We start from the raw sequence: 20,171 nt of genomic DNA, 5'->3' as shown, positions 1-20,171 counted from the left end.
ATGCACATTCCCAAAGAGAGCATATTTCAATCACTGAAAGTCAAAATATTTTTTTTTACCTCCATTGTCTGATCTTATTTTTCTAATAGCTGGTCACAGTCTCCGTTTTACCTTGTCTGTCCTTTCCTACTTCCTTTTTTAAGGTCTCTTTTATTCTTTCTGTTTCTTCTCTTTTCTCTTGTCTTCTTTCCTTCCTCCCTCATACAGGTTCCCACTCTCACATACTCTCTCTTACCCAGGCTCCCATTCTCACATGCAGGCTCTCACTTTTATATATGCTCTCGCACACTCAGGTTCCCGGTCCCACACGCACACACGCTCTCACTCTTATATTGTCTCTCTCACATGCAGGTTCCCACTCCTACATGCTTGCTCTCTCTCACATCCACAGGATCTCATGCCCATATACTCTCTCTCTTTTACACCCACACAGGCTCTCCACTCCACATGCTTTCTCTCAAAAAAACAGACTCACTCCCACATGCTCTCTCTCACACACATGACACACAGGCTTTTCAATCCCATGCCCTCACACATGCACACATAGGCTTCTCACTCCCAACCATTTCCTCTCTCTCTGACATGTACATGCATACAGGCTACTCACTCCAGTGCTCTCTCTCATGCATACACACAGGCTTCTTACTAGTATGCTCTCTCTCACACATCCACACATGCAAGTTTCTCACCATCACACACTCTATCAGGGCTCTCCCTCTGTCCTGGGCCTCCTTGCAGCAAGAGGCCTCCTTTTTGGGCCGTGCAGAATGAACTCCGTGACAGTCCTGAGTCTTGTCTCTTCTTCTCAGGCCATGCGGAATGAGCTCCACAATGGCCCTGTGTCAGGCCTCCTCTTCTCGGGCTGCATTGAATGAGCTCTGCCACGGCCCTGCATTGAGCCTCCTCTTCTCAGGTCACGCAGGATGAGCTCCATGATGGCACTGAGATGGCCCTCCTCTTCTCAGTGCTGGGCAACAATTATTAGGTGGGCCCAAGATAGCCCTCTCTTCTTTGGCCACTTGGGGTACCATGATAGCTCTCTCCATCTTTAGCTGCCGTGGGATGGGATCCATGCAGCCATTCTTCAGGCATCTTCAACCGCTGTGGGATAGAGTCCCACAGCAACCATCAACAGGAGATGTCTAATATATTATCAATGCAGTTTATACAGAGGTCCTCTAATTTTCTATATGCTTTCTGTTAATTACTTAATAAAATGAAACAATAGATATATTATTGTCACTTTCATTCACTTTTAAAATTTATAACTATTATAGACCAGACAATCCGAGCAATACTGGGCTCGTTTCACTAGCTGCAATATAAAAGGAAGTCTTTATACATGACTACTGCTCAACTTGTGAAATTCTAGCAGCGCCCGCATATAATCATCAACCTCTACCCTCTCTTGATCAAATCAATATCCATTTTTTTTTCGCAATTTAAAAGGGCTTATCTAAAATATCACGAATGTAATTCAGTCACTTATTAATGCAACATCTGACACAATCGATGTTTCAAAGGATTCTGCTTCAGGGGTTATCCACCATTACAGTTCTTCATTATTGCATAACATCACTGGAGCAACAAGCCTCTTTATAATTACTAGCATCACCTGCAATATATCCAATTAATTCTATGAGCTGCAAACAAAGCAGCCAATCATGCTTCAAATAATTGATTGGCAATCAAGTTCTTCATTTAACCTTAAGTGAGTTAATATAAAACAAGTTATGATCGTTAGCTAATTAGATTTCTTTCTTGTATTAATATACCTTTGACTTGTTTTCTTTGAATAACAATCACAACTTGACTACTTCGAGGTCCAATCAAAAAAGAACTATCCTTTATTTTTTTTCAGTTTGAAATAGTTCTATTTTCTGCCCTTAGTGACTTCCTATAGCAACATCAGATACATCAGTTTAATGTCATGTTTCTAAATTCCATTCAGCCATATTCTGGTCCATCTAGAATACTTTAGATTGTCTTGATGTGATGGCCGCCCACTGAGAAGTATGCCAGTAAGCTCTCCTCAGTGTTTCCTCAATAATTTCTTTTCCTGCTAGCAGAAAATGCCTCACACAAAACGTAAGGCTAGATTCAAGGAAACTATGTCTAGCTCTTCCTTACCAGGACCGATGCAGCAGAAGATCGAGGAGTTCTTTGGTGTGTCCTCAGTTTTGGCTCCTGATGTGATGGCCGCCGCAGAGAAGGGCTTAGAGCGGAAGCCCTTCCTGCAGGCCGACAAGATCTCTCTTAGCCCAGGAGCACCGGTGACACCTTCTCCTCCGGGGACTGGACTTTTGGACCCAGTGAAGGAGCCTGTCAGAGCAGGGAGTTCAGCGAGAGGTTTTTTCAACAGCAAGGTCGGATGGGGTACAGGCAGTGGGGAAGGCTCCTACTGTAGGAGACCTTAGAATGATCTCCTCCATGCCTGTTGATTCAAGGTTACCTCTCTCTCTCAGATGGTATCTCTTTGGGCCGATGGAGATGAAATAAATGCCCAGGTTGGTAAACCTAAAATAATTATACCTGCTATTATCACCATAGATGTGCTTTGGAATGCATTGGTCAGCTTGGAAACATCTATCTCAACACTAACAAATGTGGTTTTGGGGAATAACAACGCTTTCAAGCTGAATTCAATGATATTGGCTAAACAGGAGGGTAAGATTTCAAATCTAGATTCTCGATTAAATGTGGTGGAAAACGTTCAGCAGCATTTAACTCAGACTGATATATTATATTCCAAAAAATTCGAGAATATTAAGAATGCTTTACGATCTCTAAATTTGAGGGTACTCAATTTTCCTATTATTAAACAGCTTGCTCCTGTTGTTCAAGAATTATGTTTCTCAGATCTTAAAAATTCCGGATACCTGTATGCCTGTAATTACCAAAGCTTTTTTCCTATCTCAAGTTCAGTCTGAAGAAAAACGTGGTGAAAATCAACTTTCTGGAATGACATTGAACTTGACCGATTTCCTTCAAAACTCCCAAGAGGTTGAAATTATACATTGAGGGATGCTGTTAGTTACATTTGCTTTTTCCTCGGATAGAGATAATGTTTTACGTTTCATTTTTCAGACTCTATCTTTTTTATTTTATGGTCAAAAGATTTGGGTCTACCCTGATCTCACTAAGTCTACCCAATCTCATCAGAAAAAAATTCTTTCATTATACTCCGAGGTACAATCAAAGGGGGGGGGTATTTTATGCTACGCTACCCTTGTAAATGCCTGGTAAGGTATAAAATGCTAATTATGTTTTTTTCGAACCAGACCAACTTAGGGTGCTTTTGGATGCTCCATCTTAAATAGACCTGGTATATATATTGAAACTGGTAGTTTTTCTCTGTGTTTTCTTATTAACTTAATTTTATACTGCTTGATTTTCTCTTGGCCCCCCATTTTTTCTTGAAACGTTTAGGGTTGAATGTTTATTTCTAGAATGATTTGTAAGATCTTCTGTTGGGTTTTTTTTCTGCACACCTCAGTTTCTAATACAAGGTGTTTCTTGTAATTATTTCTGAAATTGCATAAAAATAAAATAAAAAAAAAAAGATTGTCTTGATTTAAAGTAAAATCAACTGTACTAACCTGTTTTTGGCAAGTTACAATGAGAAGGTGACGTAATAGTGATCACATTCAGTAATATTCCAGATTCCTGACCACTTTTATCACTGTCTGATCACCATGTCTGAATAGGGTGCTTAATAATAACCTTATAGCATAAGCAAAATGCCTATAGAAACTGAAGTAAGATGCCTTGCAAGTTCCAGAACTAAGGGACTATGTATTTAATCTATGCTTTATTTAGCATGTAGATTAAACATGTTTACTGCATATGCAAAATATTTACCAAGGCCTTCCCGTGGGGCCCAGCAAATGTGCAGGTGCATTATAATAGGTAATGAGCCTACATACACAAAACATTAAAACTGCATGAGAATGAATTAATTGTTCATTTCCATGTTAATTACATAGCCTGCGGTAGCTGGAATTAACTTCTAACCATAGTCCAAGGCCTCCTCCCCAGCCTTCCTCCAAGAACACACACTGAGCCCTGCAGCTCACTATCCCTTAGCATCCCTCAGTCCCTGACAAACATTCTCTCCCTCAGGCAGGATCTTCCCGCAACAAACAGGCCGATTCTGTAAGAAGCGTGGGAGAATGAGCCCTTTGCCCTTACCATGTAACATGGTCTGGCTCTTACCATGTGACAGGGGCCAGCACCGGTAGCCCCTTTCACATGATAAGGGCAAAGGGCCACCGGCACCATTTCGAATACTGGCAGCTGACATCCCCGGCCCCCTGCTGGACCACCAAGGACACTGAGTGAGTCTTGGGGGATCGGGAGGGTAGGGGGCTTTTTATTTAGTTAAATTTGAAGGATAGGGGTGGGCTTTTTTTTTCTTAGATATGCAGTTCCTGGGGGGAAAAAATTTCATGGGTTTTCCTATCTTTTTTTTTCTTCCAGAAATGCAATGAAATAAGAAATTTCATCTTTATTTCCTATTTCATTGCGAACGAGTGCACATCTCTAGTATTTTCTGCTTTTCTGTACACTTTTTCGGGCTGTTCATAAATTAATGCCTGCCCTGTAGCAGGCATTAATTTCTGAGCATAAAATGTGCAGATTGGCCGCACATTTTACTTTCAATAACCCAAATGTGATGAGTGCTTTTAGTTTCCAGGGGATTTGGCTGCACATGTTTGACGTGCTAAACCCCTTACATTATAAGGGGTAACTGACGCACGTCGAAAACACATGGCCAGCTGCATGTTAAACAGCACACACGGCCAAGTGCACTTTACAGAATCAGCCTGAAAGACAGAGACCCTCAGCAAACACTCACTCCCCAAGGCAGACAACTTCCCCAAGGCAGAACTTCCCTCCCACCACAGCAGACTAGGGATGTGAATCGTTTTCCATATCGTCTTAACGATAGAAATCGTGTGGCAGGGCAAGAAAATCGTCTTAGGCACGATTTTTTAGTTAAAAAATCGTTAAAAATCGTTTTTTCCGATTAGTGCGCACTAACTCGAATTAGTGCGCACTAACTGGGAGTTAGTGCGCACTAACTGGGAGTTAGTGCGCACTAACTGAAAATGATACAATTTGACACTTTTCAGGTCAGTTAAGGTCAGTTTAGGAATGAATATGTATTCCTATTGGCTGCCCTCTTATTTATTCATGTTACCAAGTTTCCTACTGACAGTATATGGGGGATGGGAAATGGAAACAGTTGGTAGCTTGACAAAACAAGTAATGTGATCAGTCAATGTGACTAGAACTTGTGCCCTAACCCTGATACCAGGAGTATTGTGATCTTCCTGCACACAGTGCCCTATCCCTATTAATACCAGGAGTGTTGTGATCTTCCTGCACACAGTGCCCTATCCCTAATACCAGGGGTGTTGTGATCTTCCTGCACACAGTGCCCTATTCCTGATACTGGGGGTGTTGTGATCTTCCTGCACACAGTGCCCTATTCCTGATACCGGGGGTGTTGTGATCTTCTTGCACACATCCCGGTATCAGGGATAGGGCACTGCATGCAGGAAGATCACAACACTCCTGGTATTAATAGGGATAGGGCACTGCATGCAGGAAGATCACAACACTCCTGGTATTAATAGGGATAGGGCACTGCATGCAGGAAGATCACAACACCACTGGTATCAGGGATAGGGCATTGTGTGCAGGAAGATCACAATACCCCGGAGGAGTGAGGGTCAGGCAGCTCCCCCCTGTCTGTGAAGCCAGCCTCTCACTAGTAATGCAGGGAGGGAGCTGTCTCAGACTTCACCATCCTCCCCCCCCCCTCACCCACACACCATTCACTAGCTGGGACATGATGGAAGTCAGGAGTGAGGGTCAGGCAGCTCCCCCCTGTCTGTGAAGCCAGCCTCTCACTAGTAATGCAGGGAGGGAGCTGTCTCAGACTTCACCATCCACCCCCCCCCCCTCACCCACACACCATTCACTAGCTGGGACATGGGGGAAGTCAGGAGTGAGGGTCAGGCAGCTCCCCCCTGTCTGTGAAGCCAGCCTCTCACTGGTAATGCAGGGAGGGAGCTGTCTCAGACTTCACCATCCTCCCCCCCCCCTCACCCACACACCATTCACTAGCTGGGACATGGGGGAAGTCAGGAGTGAGGGTCAGGCAGCTCCCCCCTGTCTGTGAAGCCAGCCTCTCACTAGTAATGCAGGGAGGGAGCTGTCTCAGACTTCACCATCCTCCCCCCCCCCCCCTCACCCACACACCATTCACTAGCTGGGACATGGGGGAAGTCAGGAGTGAGGGTCAGGCAGCTCCCCCCCCTGTCTGTGAAGCCAGCCTCTCACTAGTAATGCAGGGAGGGAGCTGTCTCAGACTTCACCATCCTCCCCCCCCCCCTCACCCACACACCATTCACTAGCTGGGACATGGGGGAAGTCAGGAGTGAGGGTCAGGCAGCTCCCCCCTGTCTGTGAAGCCAGCCTCTCACTAGTAATGCAGGGAGGGAGCTGTCTCAGACTGGTATCAGGGTTAGGGCACTGTGTGCAGGAAGATCACAACACTCCTGGTATTAATAGGGATAGGGCACTGTAAGAGATGACTGTAGTAGATTGAATAAAGATCTGATGTTTCTGCTCTCCTCACACCAAACAAAAACAACACACAAGCAGAGAAGCCCTTCTTACAAAGCTGAGCTAGTGAGTTAAGTAGGAGGAAAAGTAAACATACTGGTGCCAGTGTGGCTACTTAAAAAATACACTTACCAACAATCAATTACATATATTTGAACTGTGTACAGTTCCAGCCAGGACCACCTTTCTAAAATGCACAGTGATTGGCAAATTCAACATGCACTAGCATTTCAGGTGCCTGCTAACAAAAATAATAAACAAACAAGTTCTAGTCAGGTGAGTGCTGATCATTACATTACTTTTTTTGTCAAGCTTCCAACTGTTTCCATTTCACATCCCCCCAACCATATTGGTAACATCAATAGATAAGAGCACAGCCAGCCAATAGGAATACATACATACATATTCATTCCTAAGTGACCTTTACTGACCTGGGAAGTGTGAACACTTTGTTTCATTTTCTGTTGGTGTTCGTTAGTTTCCAGTTCCATTTCCCATCCCCCCAACCATCACCTCAGTGGTAACCTTGGTAACATCAATAGATAAGAGGGCAGCCAGCCAATAGGAACACATATTCATTCCTAACTGACCTTCAGTGACCTGGAAAGTGTTTATTTGTATCATTTTCAGTTAATGCGCACTAACGGGGAGTTAGTGCGCACTAACACGATTTAACGATTTTTAACGATAAATCGTTAGAATTTCTATTGTATCGTGTTCTATAACGATTTAAGATGATATAAACATTATCGGACGATAATTTTAATCGTTGAAAAACGATTCACATCCCTACAGCAGACCCTACTTCTCCGGGACCCAAGAAATGATAGGCAAAAGTAAGCATCCTACCTGTAGTCTTGCCAGTTTACTAATCCACTTCAAAATGGTGGTCTTGCTACCATGCTCTTTAAGTTGTATAGCAATATGGAGTGTCTGCCAGAGAAGTCTACCTCAGGATGAAGGATTTGTTTTAGGAAAGCATTTTGATTCTTGCTGTTCAGCTCTTTGATGGCACACATGTATGCAGTCTGATTATTATTAGCTTAGTTGATATACTGTACCTTCAGCAAAAATGTGAAATAACATTAGCATAGCCAATTTTAGCATTCTTCTATTTGGCTTAGATGTTTTGGAGGAATGAAAAATGCATTACAAATTATTTCCCTTTTAGGATGTTGGTAGAAATCCTAGTTCAGATGGTCTATGTGAAATGAGCCAATGGTCACAATTCAGTTCCAGAGGGCCGTCGCTGAATTATAGACATTACAGTTTCTGTCAGAGTCCAGTGGATTCTGCTCATATCATCATTAACTTTTGCAAAGGACATAATGAGAAAGAGTATGCTTTTAAGTACATAGGCTTCTAAATTAATTATCCTGATACTGCTCCAAAAGAAAATCAACATAATTGCTCAGATCATAAAAGAGAAATGTAAAGCAAGGAGCAATGATAAGGAGCTTATTAGAAATTGACTGAAACAGCTTTTATGATTTGCAACCTCTGGATTGCTAGCAATTTGGGATTTGAACTGAAAAGGATTTGGAATTTTTGGGTTCCATTTTTTGAAACCAAAACAAAAATCAACTCATTCATTGTGTTTTTCCATTTGGATCAAAACGAATGTATGTCCCTAATGGGAATGTTCTGTATCATATTATCATTGACCTATCCAGTATTAATAATCTTTAATACATTTTTCTTTGTTCATTTAGAATGTCCATTCAAATAAGTTTATCATAGATCGGCACAATGGAATTCTTCGCATCAAAGCAGGAGTCAATCTAGACTATGAAAAAACAAGAACCCATTTTGTCACAGTGGTAGCAAAGGTAATATGATCTGAAAAGGGGAAAGAATGATTGGAAGGCCACTGAATGTTCTAGAAACAGGCTGGCCCTGAGACACAGGCAGCACTGTATTGCAGGAGATCCAGGTGTGTATCCCTTCTCCACTGAGATCGATATGGCATGGGCAATACCCCATCTTCCTCAAACCCAGTGAAGGAGGGAAAATGGCTATTGGTTTTGTGATAACCCCTACGAGTCAGAGAGGCATTGGAGGTATTCTTTAAAGGAGGCACCCTATCAGTCCCTGGGCTGATGAAAGTTCCCCAGATCCTCACAGGCACCCCATCTGGGAGGAAAGGGCTTGAAGGAGAGAAGGGACAAAGGAGAAAAGACTTAAAAAATAAAAGATGTAGGAAATAGGTTTAGGAACCTATGTTCTGAAGTGACAGATTTTCCTATAATGATGCCCAAGACAATCAGATCCCATATTCTGTATTTCCTTGTCCTTTACCAATAATGTCTTCTAATTAGTGCCTAAAGATGAACAGTATAAACATTTTACATGATGTAATCCTAGATAGTGGTTGAAATCTAATTTAACATGTATATTAAAATACCTAGAATATGAAAAGTATGATTTGTTATTGGAAATAAAGTTGTCATATAGAAATATATACTGTATCATTCTGAAAGATGCATTGTCATTCCTTGGTGACCCCCCCCCCCCCCACACCCACACACACACCTCATCTTCATGCATATAATATCCACCTCCTGTACTATACTTCATGCATCAGATGAAGTGGAATTTGTCCTCGCAAGCTCATGCTTCAATAAATTGGTTAGTCTATATCGTGCCACTCGCCTCTTGCCATTTATACTAATACAATGAAATTCACACCAATGCCCCCCTTTCTTATAATAAAACTGAAATTTGCCATGAAGAAGAGGTCAACCCTGAATATAACAAAGGAGCTGAAATCCTGAGCTCATTTTCTGTCCTAGAAAACATCACAATCCTAGCTTCCATCTGATTTAACATGGTGTTAAGAAAAAGATAGTTTTGCCCTCAGTCTCATTCTTCAGGTTATCATAGTCTGATCACAAATTGGGTGCTTTTAAAATGACAGCATCTAAAAAGTATTAAAATACATAGGTGTCAAAATGGGTTCATTTAGGCTAATGTACGAAACAGTCATAAATGTTAAGCTAATCATGCTTTCATTATTGACCATCCATTGTATACTCTTTCTTGGCAGCTCAAGTTAATAGTTTATGTATATATTCATGAACTTAAATGTTTCTAATTAAAATTTTCATAATGTCATTTTTGGTACTTTGAGTTTAAGCAAGATATCAAATATTTTTTTCCAGGATGGAGGTGGAAAGCTCAGGGGTAAGTACCAAGTGTTTTCAACTACAACCACAGTCACAGTCAACGTGGAAGATGTTCAAGACACGCCTCCCATGTTTATTGGAGCCCCATATTACGGATATGTCTATGAGGACACATTGCCAGTAAGTAACAATAGGTTATTGGCAATAAATTAGCTGTAACAATGGAGAGGTCACATCCAAATTACTTCAAGAAGCTAAAATATCCCAAATGAAACAAACCATATTTTATGCATGTTCAAGCAATAAGATGCAGTAAGATAGGATATTATTAGGTAGGGATGTGAATTGGGCTTCGGACAATTGAAAATATCGTTGATATTTTCAAAATAGTCAGAAATCGGGGGCTCCCCCGAAACGATAGGAAAACCCCATGATATTGATCGTGGGGGTTCTCTTATCATTTTGGGGGAGGGCGGGAAAAACGGCACACAAAAATAACCCCTAAACCCACCCCGACCCTTTAAAACTAATCCCTTTGCTTCTCCAACCTCCTGACCCCCCCAAAAACAATTTACAGGTACCTGGTGGTCCAATGGGGGTCCCGGGAGCAATCTCCCGCTCCTGGGCCATCGGCTGCCACTAATCAAAATGGCGCCGATGGCCCTTTGCCCTTACCATGTGACAGGGTATCCGTGCCATTTGGCCGGCCCCTGTCACATGGAGGGAGCACTGGATGGCTGGCACTCAAGCCAATGGCTAGAGCCATCGCTGGAGCAAAGCGTATGCCGTGATGTCATGTGCTTGGCTGGCTAGAGCACCCAAATTGACGGGCGCTCAAGCCAATGAAAGCACATGAACGCGCATGCGCGTTCATGTGCTTTCACAGCATACGTCACAGCGTACGTCACAGCGTACGTCACGCACGCCCGTCCATGTGCTTTCATTGGCTTGAGCGCCCTTGCACTATGGGCGTGCGGGGGCCGGCGGGGGCCGCTGGAAGCCGCTCTCGCCGCTGGCTGCCCCCTCCAGAAGACGGCAGAGAAGGCTGAAAGGGCTGAAAAAGCAACAAAAAGTAAGTTGGTACATGTCGAGTCGCTTTGAGAGGGGATTTTAGGTTTTCAATATTTTTTTTTCAATATTTTACATGTCAAGTCGCTTCGGGAGGAGGGGATTTTAGGTTTTCATTATTTTATTTTACATGTCCAGTCGCTTCAGGAGGAGGGGATTTTAGGTTTTTAGGTTTTCTTTTGGGGGAAAGTTTGCCGTCTACCCTTACCCTGCCTCTAACGCAGGGGTAGGGGTAGGCGGTAAATTAGCAGGTTAAATGTGCGGCTAAACTGCAGGTTAAAAAGGCGATAGTTGGGGCGTGCGTTACTGAATGGGGGGAATAGCTAATCTGATCGTTTACATCTCATATACATGCCGCGGGCGGAAGGGGTTACTTGTTGATTTAAAGAGGTGGTAAGAATGGGTTAAAGGGGATAGTGAATCGCGGGTTGGACTAACGCGGCCAAATTGTGAGTAAAAGGCGGGTTAGAAACAGGGTAACCGCGGCCGCACTTTACTGTATTGACCTGTCAGTTAGCCGGATAAGGCTTATCTGGCTAACTTACATGAGATATTCAGCACTGAATATACCCAGATAAGTATTAAAGTTGTCCAGATATGCTTATCTGGCTAACTTTAGGCCTGCTATGAGACAGGTTATCTTAACTGGATAAGTCTGAATATTGCTACTTATCCAGCTAAGGGCCTCATTTTCCAATATCGCATGCGATACCAAAAAGGATACCAATTTGCAATACACATGCTAATAAGCATGTGTATTGCAAATTGGATATCAGCTATGTGAAAAGCTGTTATTGCAAGTTGCACTATTATCCCAATTTGGGCTACATTGCCAGTATATATCACGGTTAGGCCTGGAAAGAGAGAGAGAGAGAGAGAGAGAACCTTGCTATAGTGCCTCCTCCCTAGACGGGTATTTGTATCCCTATGGGAGGCCCACCTAGTAACTCGAGGTGAGGGTTAAGTATTAGTGTAGGGGGGTAGGGGCCACTTTGACATTCAACCTAGCTTGATGTTACCCAGGTAGAGAGTCCCTCAAGCTAGGTTGAGAGAACCTTGCCCAAATCTCATCTTGGAGTGAGTTTCCTCACTCCGAAGGCCAGCAAATCTTCACAAGAGACCACTGTTCTGTTCATACATCTCACGTTGAATGTCACAGTGGCCCCTACCTCCCTACACTAATACTTAACCCTCACCTCGAGTTACTAGGTGGGCCTCCCATAGGGATACAAATACCTGTCTAGGGAGGAGGCACTATAGCAAGGTTCTCTCTCTCTCTCTCTCTCTCTCAACAGGCCTGTCCAGAAACATCATGAACCACAATAAACCTTTACTGGCCTCTAGCGCACAATGTAACACAAATGAAAGAGGTGTAGTTAGGAGCCACGCTAACACTGCAGCTGTTTCGTGGCACACAATAAATCCTCCCTACTTTACATTTGCTCCACCCCCTGAATACAAAATTAAAAATTCACAAATCGCATTAACAGCTGTTAGCACGATTTGCAGAATTATCACCCACGGTAACTCCTTGGAAAATGACCCCCTAAGTTAGCCAGTTAAATAGCACTGTCCGGTTGCACCCACTGACTAGTAGCTAGCTACTTAGTTGGATAAGTGACTTATCCAGCTGGTTAAGTGATGTAGTCAGAAATTCAGAGTGCACACCTTAGCTGGATAAGGCTAGGTTCTTGAGTCTCATTTCATAGAACTTTTGTTGTAGACCCCAAACCAGTTTTCTTTGCGGCTTGCCTCCATTCTTTCTATATCCTTTCGTAGGTATGGCCTCTAGAACTGGACACAGGTGATTTTTCAGCTGAAAAATTAGGCCCTTAAGTTTGACTGAAGTTAGGTGCCTAACTTAAGAACTTACCTTAGATGTCTATATTTATATGTTCAGCTTTTTTTGAATATCAGCCTCTATGAGTTCTAGTCTTATTCTTTAATTGTCGAATAGTACTAAAACACAAACAGCACTAAAAACATAACTAAAAGTACATGCAGCTCATTGTACATGACTATGCTGGGGGGGGTACATGTACCCCCCCCCCCCCCGCATAGTCATTATCAAATATGTTCTACAAAAAAAATGTAAAGAAAAATGGCAATTATGAAAAAACAAAGATTTTGACATGCTGCTATATATTCAAGTGCATTTGTTTCTGTTATTTCTTTGTAGGGATCTGAAATATTAACAGTTGTGGCTTATGATGGTGATCGAGGAAACCCTAATACTATTCACTATTTCCTTGTGAATGGTGAGTGTAATTTATTTGTACTAAAAAGAAAAAAGTCCAGGTAATTTGAATTCCCTCCTCCCCATCTTCCTTTCCAGACATGACCTGGTCTTTAGACAAGCTGTCCTAACCAGTAAATATTTCTGCTTACGATACAAATCTATTTTTGATCAACTCAGGATAGCTGAAAATCAGAAACTGTCAAAATACAAAAGGATCCAGCTATGTAAAGAACTCAATGTGAACTTACTTGGCAACCGTCATACATAGCCTCAGTAGTATATTGGCTTATGGTGTCAAGCCCTTGCAACTCTGGGCTTGAATAATCATAGGTTGCTGTAAGAATTTAAGAACCAAACACTGTGTGAAAACTACAAATGTTAGCTCTTAACGTTTTCCACCAGCCAGGGGAGAAATATCTTACTACCTGAAGTGCACGCTCCAACACGGCAGTGTTTCGGAGTGTCAGACTCCTTCCTCAGGGAACTTCAGGGAGGTAATTTGCTGGTGTAATTCTGTGTGGAAATACAATAAAAGAGTTCTGCAAATGCCAAAAGGCTAATAGTTCAAGCAAATGGCAAAGATTTGGAAGCAATGAAAAAACTTACTTTGAAACGATGTTTATGGTCAATCAAAAAGCGGTGCAAGACACTGGCTGAAATCGCTAAAAAGACAATGTGTGAGAAAAAACGCATATAGGATACAAACATATGGGGTACAGACAACCTTCTCAATAGAAAGAACTAATGCGTTAAAAAATGAGATTTAACATCTATAGAAGTGTAAGAGTCTCTCAATATTGTCATAGCAGTAACCTAGTAAAAAGGTTAGAAACTTACATGCCCCAAAAAAGTGAGCAGCCTTGCCGAGATCCTTGCCGCTAGAAGTGACAGCTAACCGCGGGTAAAAACGCCGGTTTTAAAGGGGATCTGTCGACTGCAGTCAGTGCTGGCAGGAAATGACGAATGCACCTCCATATTTGGTGATGACCATATAAGGTGAATGACGTGTGTGGGAAAATACTAGCCCAGCTGAGATCCATATATGGGCAGTGACGTCATGCAGCGGCCATTTTGAAAAAAACAAAACAGATGTAAAATGAATCAAAGAAACAGGGCAGCGCATGGGGGAAACCTCCATACTTACTAGATGTAAAAAAAATTTTGGATGGCCCATAATAAAGTCAAAAGGCCTGTGCATGGCTCATATAATGTGAAATGGAAACCGTGTTATAATGGTGACTGTATAGTCAAAATTGAAAAACATACACAGATTATGATGTTTAAAATATTTAAAAAACCTGATAAAGTTTGGGGGAAAGAAAACTCATTGTGAAAATGTAATATTAAGTGAGGGAAAACCATTCCACTCTTTCATTCAGTCCCTGTGGTTCTGTGGAACGCAGTTGAAAGATCCAACGATTTTCTTTATAGTTGAGCTGTGAAGTTCTATCGCCTCCTCTCCAATGCTGGGGAATGTGTTCCAGAATAGTCCATTTATATTCATCAAATGTGTGTGTGTGGGCTATGCTATGTTGGACTAATGGAGCCTTGATGTCCTGAGTGTTGATCCTACTCCGGTGTTCCACAAGTCTAATGCGGATCTTGCGTCGAGTGCGTCCTATGTAAATTTTATTGCAGGGACACTGAAGTGCATAAATTACAAAATCTGTATTGCAATCAACATGATGTTTGTGAACAATCTTTAAGCCTGTGTGAGGATCAGTCCAATGGGAACCAGTCAAAGCTTGATTACAACAAGAGCATTTTCCACATGTAGTGAATGACCCTGGCGAAGAGCCACATTGAGAGCGAGGCGCTGCTCTGACAACCTTCTGTTTGATGTTGTGTCCTCGAGAATATGCAAACGTGGGGGGTTCGTGAAACAGCGAATGGGGACTAAGAACGTGCCAATTGTTCATGATGGCTTGTTTAACGTGAGTGGTGAGTTCTGTGTATGGTAGAACGCAGATAATGCTGGGGGATTCATTACGACGTTTATATTGTAAAAGCTGAGATCTGTCAGAACATGTGGCCCTTTTGTGGGCTCTTCGAATAACTCGGGAGGGATATCCTCTTTCCAAAAACCTGTTGCAAAGATGTCCAGCCTGTGTATGAAAGTCTTCAATGTCGGAACACAGTCTTCGAAGTCTGAAGAATTGGCCCACCTGAATTTAGCTAAGGGTTCCAAGATGGAGCCGTTGGCTGAGACTATGGGCCGACAAGGCGGGTGAACTAGAGTTTTGTGGATTTTGGGAACCCCATAAATGACAGGGGTGCGCGGATATTCTACCTTGAGAAAATTGTGTTCCTTAACAGTTAGAAAACCTTGTTCAAGTGCAATCTTAAGGAGATTGCCAATCTTAAGAGATAATGGAGGGGTTGGATCGTCTTGTAGTGACTGATAATATTTTTTGTCATCAAGTTGCCGTAAGATTTCTGTGCGATAATCCTGTTGATCAAGGATAACGGTGGCTCCGCCTTTGTCAGCGGGTTTGATGATTATTTCCGGATTAGTGGATAATGCCTGAAGAGCCTGATTTTCTATGGAAGAAAGGTTGAAAAAGGTGTGGTGATGTCTGGATTCTATATCCGACACTTCTTGGAGAACAAGGGTTTGAAAGGCCTTGATTTGTTCATCCACCATACCCGGTGGTATCCAACTGGATTTTTTCTTGATGATAGAGGGATCCAGAGATGTATATTGTGGACTTTTGGAAAAATAATGTTTAATCATGAGGAGTCTGAAAAATTTGTGTAGCTGGATACGGCAAGCAAAAGAATCATGTCGATTAGTGGGAACATAAGACAGCCCTCGATTCAACACCTGTTCTTCCACTGTTGTCAAATGGTGTTTTGATAGATTAATTATCGACGATTGTTCTGGTTTTGTGACCGTGTGAACGGTTTGTGCCACTGTGCGTCCTCTTCGGGAGGAGGTTGTTGACGAGTTTTTCTGCCGTAAGGTCTTGAGGGACGGGATGGATAACGGCGTTTGTCTAAAAAAGTCGGCGGGCGTGAACCACGAGAAGCTGAATGGTCTTCTGATCCATTAGAAGAGTCTTCCGATGATGCGAAGGCAACTTCTTAGTCCCCATTCGCTGTTTCACGAACCCCCCATGTTTGCATATTCTCGAGGACACAACATCAAACAGAAGGTTGTCAGAGCAGCGCCTCGCTCTCAATGTGGCTCTTCGCCAGGGTCATTCACTACATGTGGAAAATGCTCTTGTTGTAATCAAGCTTTGACTGGTTCCCATTGGACTGATCCTCACACAGGCTTAAAGATTGTTCACAAACATCATGTTGATTGCAATACAGATTTTGTAATTTATGCACTTCAGTGTCCCTGCAATAAAATTTACATAGGACGCACTCGACGCAAGATCCGCATTAGACTTGTGGAACACCGGAGTAGGATCAACACTCAGGACATCAAGGCTCCATTAGTCCAACATAGCATAGCCCACACACACACATTTGATGAATATAAATGGACTATTCTGGAACACATTCCCCAGCATTGGAGAGGAGGCGATAGAACTTCACAGCTCAACTATAAAGAAAATCGTTGGATCTTTCAACTGCGTTCCACAGAACCACAGGGACTGAATGAAAGAGTGGAATGGTTTTCCCTCACTTAATATTACATTTTCACAATGAGTTTTCTTTCCCCCAAACTTTATCAGGTTTTTTAAATATTTTAAACATCATAATCTGTGTATGTTTTTCAATTTTGACTATACAGTCACCATTATAACACGGTTTCCATTTCACATTATATGAGCCATGCACAGGCCTTTTGACTTTATTATGGGCCATCCAAAAATTTTTTTACATCTAGTAAGTATGGAGGTTTCCCCCATGCGCTGCCCTGTTTCTTTGATTCATTTTACATCTGTTTTGTTTTTTCAAAATGGCCGCTGCATGACGTCACTGCCCATATATGGATCTCAGCTGGGCTAGTATTTTCCCACACACGTCATTCACCTTATATGGTCATCACCAAATATGGAGGTGCATTCGTCATTTCCTGCCAGCACTGACTGCAGCCGACAGATCCCCTTTAAAACCGGCGTTTTTACCCGCGGTTAGCTGTCACTTCTAGCGGCAAGGATCTCGGCAAGGCTGCTCACTTTTTTGGGGCATGTAAGTTTCTAACCTTTTTTACTAGGTTACTGCTATGACAATATTGAGAGACTCTTACACTTCTATAGATGTTAAATCTCATTTTTTAACGCATTAGTTCTTTCTATTGAGAAGGTTGTCTGTACCCCATATGTTTGTATCCTATATGCGTTTTTTCTCACACATTGTCTTTTTAGCGATTTCAGCCAGTGTCTTGCACCGCTTTTTGATTGACCATAAACATCGTTTCAAAGTAAGTTTTTTCATTGCTTCCAAATCTTTGCCATTTGCTTGAACTATTAGCCTTTTGGCATTTGCAGAACTCTTTTATTGTATTTCCACACAGAATTACACCAGCAAATTACCTCCCTGAAGTTCCCTGAGGAAGGAGTCTGACACTCCGAAACACTGCCGTGTTGGAGCGTGCACTTCAGGTAGTAAGATATTTCTCCCCTGGCTGGTGGAAAACGTTAAGAGCTAACATTTGTAGTTTTCACACAGTGTTTGGTTCTTAAATTCTTACAGCAACCTATGATTATTCAAGCCCAGAGTTGCAAGGGCTTGACACCATAAGCCAATATACTACTGAGGCTATGTATGACGGTTGCCAAGTAAGTTCACATTGAGTTCTTTACATAGCTGGATCCTTTTGTATTTTTACGATACAAATCTGTCAGGTCTGTAAGGAATTTATGCAATATTTTTCTCTCAAAGTTTCACGCTGATAAATAACTGATAATATTTCTATTTTGTGACAGAAAGTGAAGGATCATTTGTACTTAACAATAAGAGTGGATCTATTTCGGTGATAAAAAGCCCAAATGAACTCAAGAAAGAAGTCTATGAGCTGAAAATTCAGGTATTGTGTTCTGCTTCCTGACAAAGGTCTAGTGTCCATTCACATTCTGCCCTGTCTGAAATATTTAAGACAAAACATAATCATAGTACTGATTGTTTTATCTTAATGATTGTGCTTTTCTTTATGCAGTAATATAACATGAGAAAATTCAGTAGCCAGATAAAGAATGCCTAAGACTAAAGTGATATATTTGTTGAATCCTCAAGCTTTTTCCCTTTTCCGAAATGATCATAAAAATTTCAGTTGTCTCATAAAGTGTAAACAGCAGCTGTCTGGAGTTTTCCTATGTTTATGTCTTTATTTCAGAGCTTTCCAAACTTTTCATGTTGGTGACACACTTTTTAGACAAACATAATTTCGGGACACAGTAATTCAGTCTACTAGCAAACCAGAGGTTGTATGCAGTGTAACAAAGGAAAAAAGAAACATCACCCATCCTTATAAAACAAATCAAGAAATATAAAATCATCAGCAGTAAAACTGTACTAACAAAAAGAACATATTTCGAAACAGCTGATGAGTGGAATATCCAATAATTAAAAACTCATATAAAACATTTCCAGATACCAACAAAATATTTCAAAATAGCAGACACAAAGACCCAGTAATGAAAAATAATAAGGATACAAACATTTTTTTGCTCTGCATACCTGGGAACGTTTGATATCCAGGTGTCCTGAGATTGTTCTGAATTAGCAGGAGGAGGGGTGGTTTGCTTGGAACTTTCTCCTCTCTCAGTCACATACCAGCGCTCTCTCTCACACTGGCTCTCAATGACACACCTATACACACATGCTCTCAGTACTCACATATACACATGTTTTTTCTCTCTCACTTATATAGGCTCTTAATTACACATTTACACACATGCTGTCTATCTTTTCACGCTTACACACACACAGGCTTTCAATCACACACATACATGCTGTCTTTTTCTCTCACACACAGACTCTCATTCACATGCTTACAAACATGTCCTCTCTTTCTCTGTTACACACAGGCTCTCAATGACATACTCACATGCTCCATCACCTGAACCAGCTCTCAATCACACACAGACACACATGGTCTCTCTCTCTCATTTAAACACAGGCTCTCAATCACATACTCACATGCTCCATCACACACAGACACACATGGTCTCTCTCTCATTTAAACACAGGCTCTTAATCATACATACACATGATTTCTCTCACACACAAAGGATTTCAATCATACACACATACTCTTTCACACAAACAGGTTTTCAATCACAAACTTACACATACAGGTTCCCAATGGTAAACTTACATTCATGCTCTCTCTCTCTCACAGGCAGGCTCTCAATCACAGACATACTCTCTTTCACATGTACAGGCTCTCAATCATTCACATACATGCAATCTCTCACTCTCTCATACACACACACAGGGCCCCGCGGCCCGGAAGAGGAAGTGGAGAGTATCGGGTGAGTGCGCGGCAAGAAGAGGCCACGCTAGTGCGCTCGGCATCGGCCCGAAGAAAAGAAGACTGCAGCGTGCGCGGCTCGGAGGAAAATGAAGAGGTTCAACCGCAGCCGATGGGACTCCGCCTCTGCGAGGGCTGAAAATGAAGAGGTTAGCGTTGGGAGGAGGCTGCTGCTGCCGCGAGTTCCCGGGGTGCGGGTGGGGGAGAGAGAGAGTGAATGAGTGGCTCGCTCATTCACTCTCTCTCTCCCCCACCCCGGGAACTCGCGGCAGCAGCAGCCTCCTCCCAACGCTAACCTCTTCATTTTCAGCCCTCGCGGAGGCGGAGTCCCATCGGCCGCGGTTGAAGCTCTTCATTTTCCTCCGAGCCGCGCACGCTGCAGTCTTCTTTTCTTCGGGCCGATGCCGAGCGCACTAGCGTGGCCTCTTCTTGCCGCGCAGGCAGCCGATACTCTCCACTTCCTCTTCCGGGCCGCGGGGGGGGGGGGGGGGGCGGGAAGAAGAGAGCACGCCGGTGCCGCTGACTCCAGCTGTCCTGCCGCGTTCCGCCCGGGCGGAGGAGGACTGGGGAGCAGCTGGGTCAGCGGGAAAGTGTGGCGATACTTGTCTGCGAGCCAGATGCAGCCCTCAAAAGAGCCATATCTGGCTCGGAGCCATGGGTTCCCGGCCCCTGC

The 20,171-nt window shown here is 42.7% G+C and overlaps 1 protein-coding gene across 1 annotated transcript in view; it reads left to right on the top strand.

Moving 5' to 3' along the window:
* CDHR1 (cadherin related family member 1) overlaps nt 1-20,171 on the top strand; it is a 177,030-nt gene that overhangs the window by 100,366 nt on the left and 56,493 nt on the right. Inside the window, exons 8-11 of the mRNA XM_029610651.1 lie at nt 8,349-8,465; nt 9,798-9,941; nt 13,009-13,091; nt 17,956-18,052. Coding sequence (XP_029466511.1) covers nt 8,349-8,465; nt 9,798-9,941; nt 13,009-13,091; nt 17,956-18,052 — 441 coding nt within the window. The remainder of the gene's footprint in view (nt 1-8,348; nt 8,466-9,797; nt 9,942-13,008; nt 13,092-17,955; nt 18,053-20,171) is intronic.

Source organism: Rhinatrema bivittatum, chromosome 7, assembly GCF_901001135.1.
Source record: "Rhinatrema bivittatum chromosome 7, aRhiBiv1.1, whole genome shotgun sequence".
NCBI lineage: Eukaryota > Metazoa > Chordata > Amphibia > Gymnophiona > Rhinatrematidae > Rhinatrema > Rhinatrema bivittatum.
Note: the sequence above shows the minus strand (reverse complement) of the source record. Positions and strands in the feature narration are given on the sequence as shown.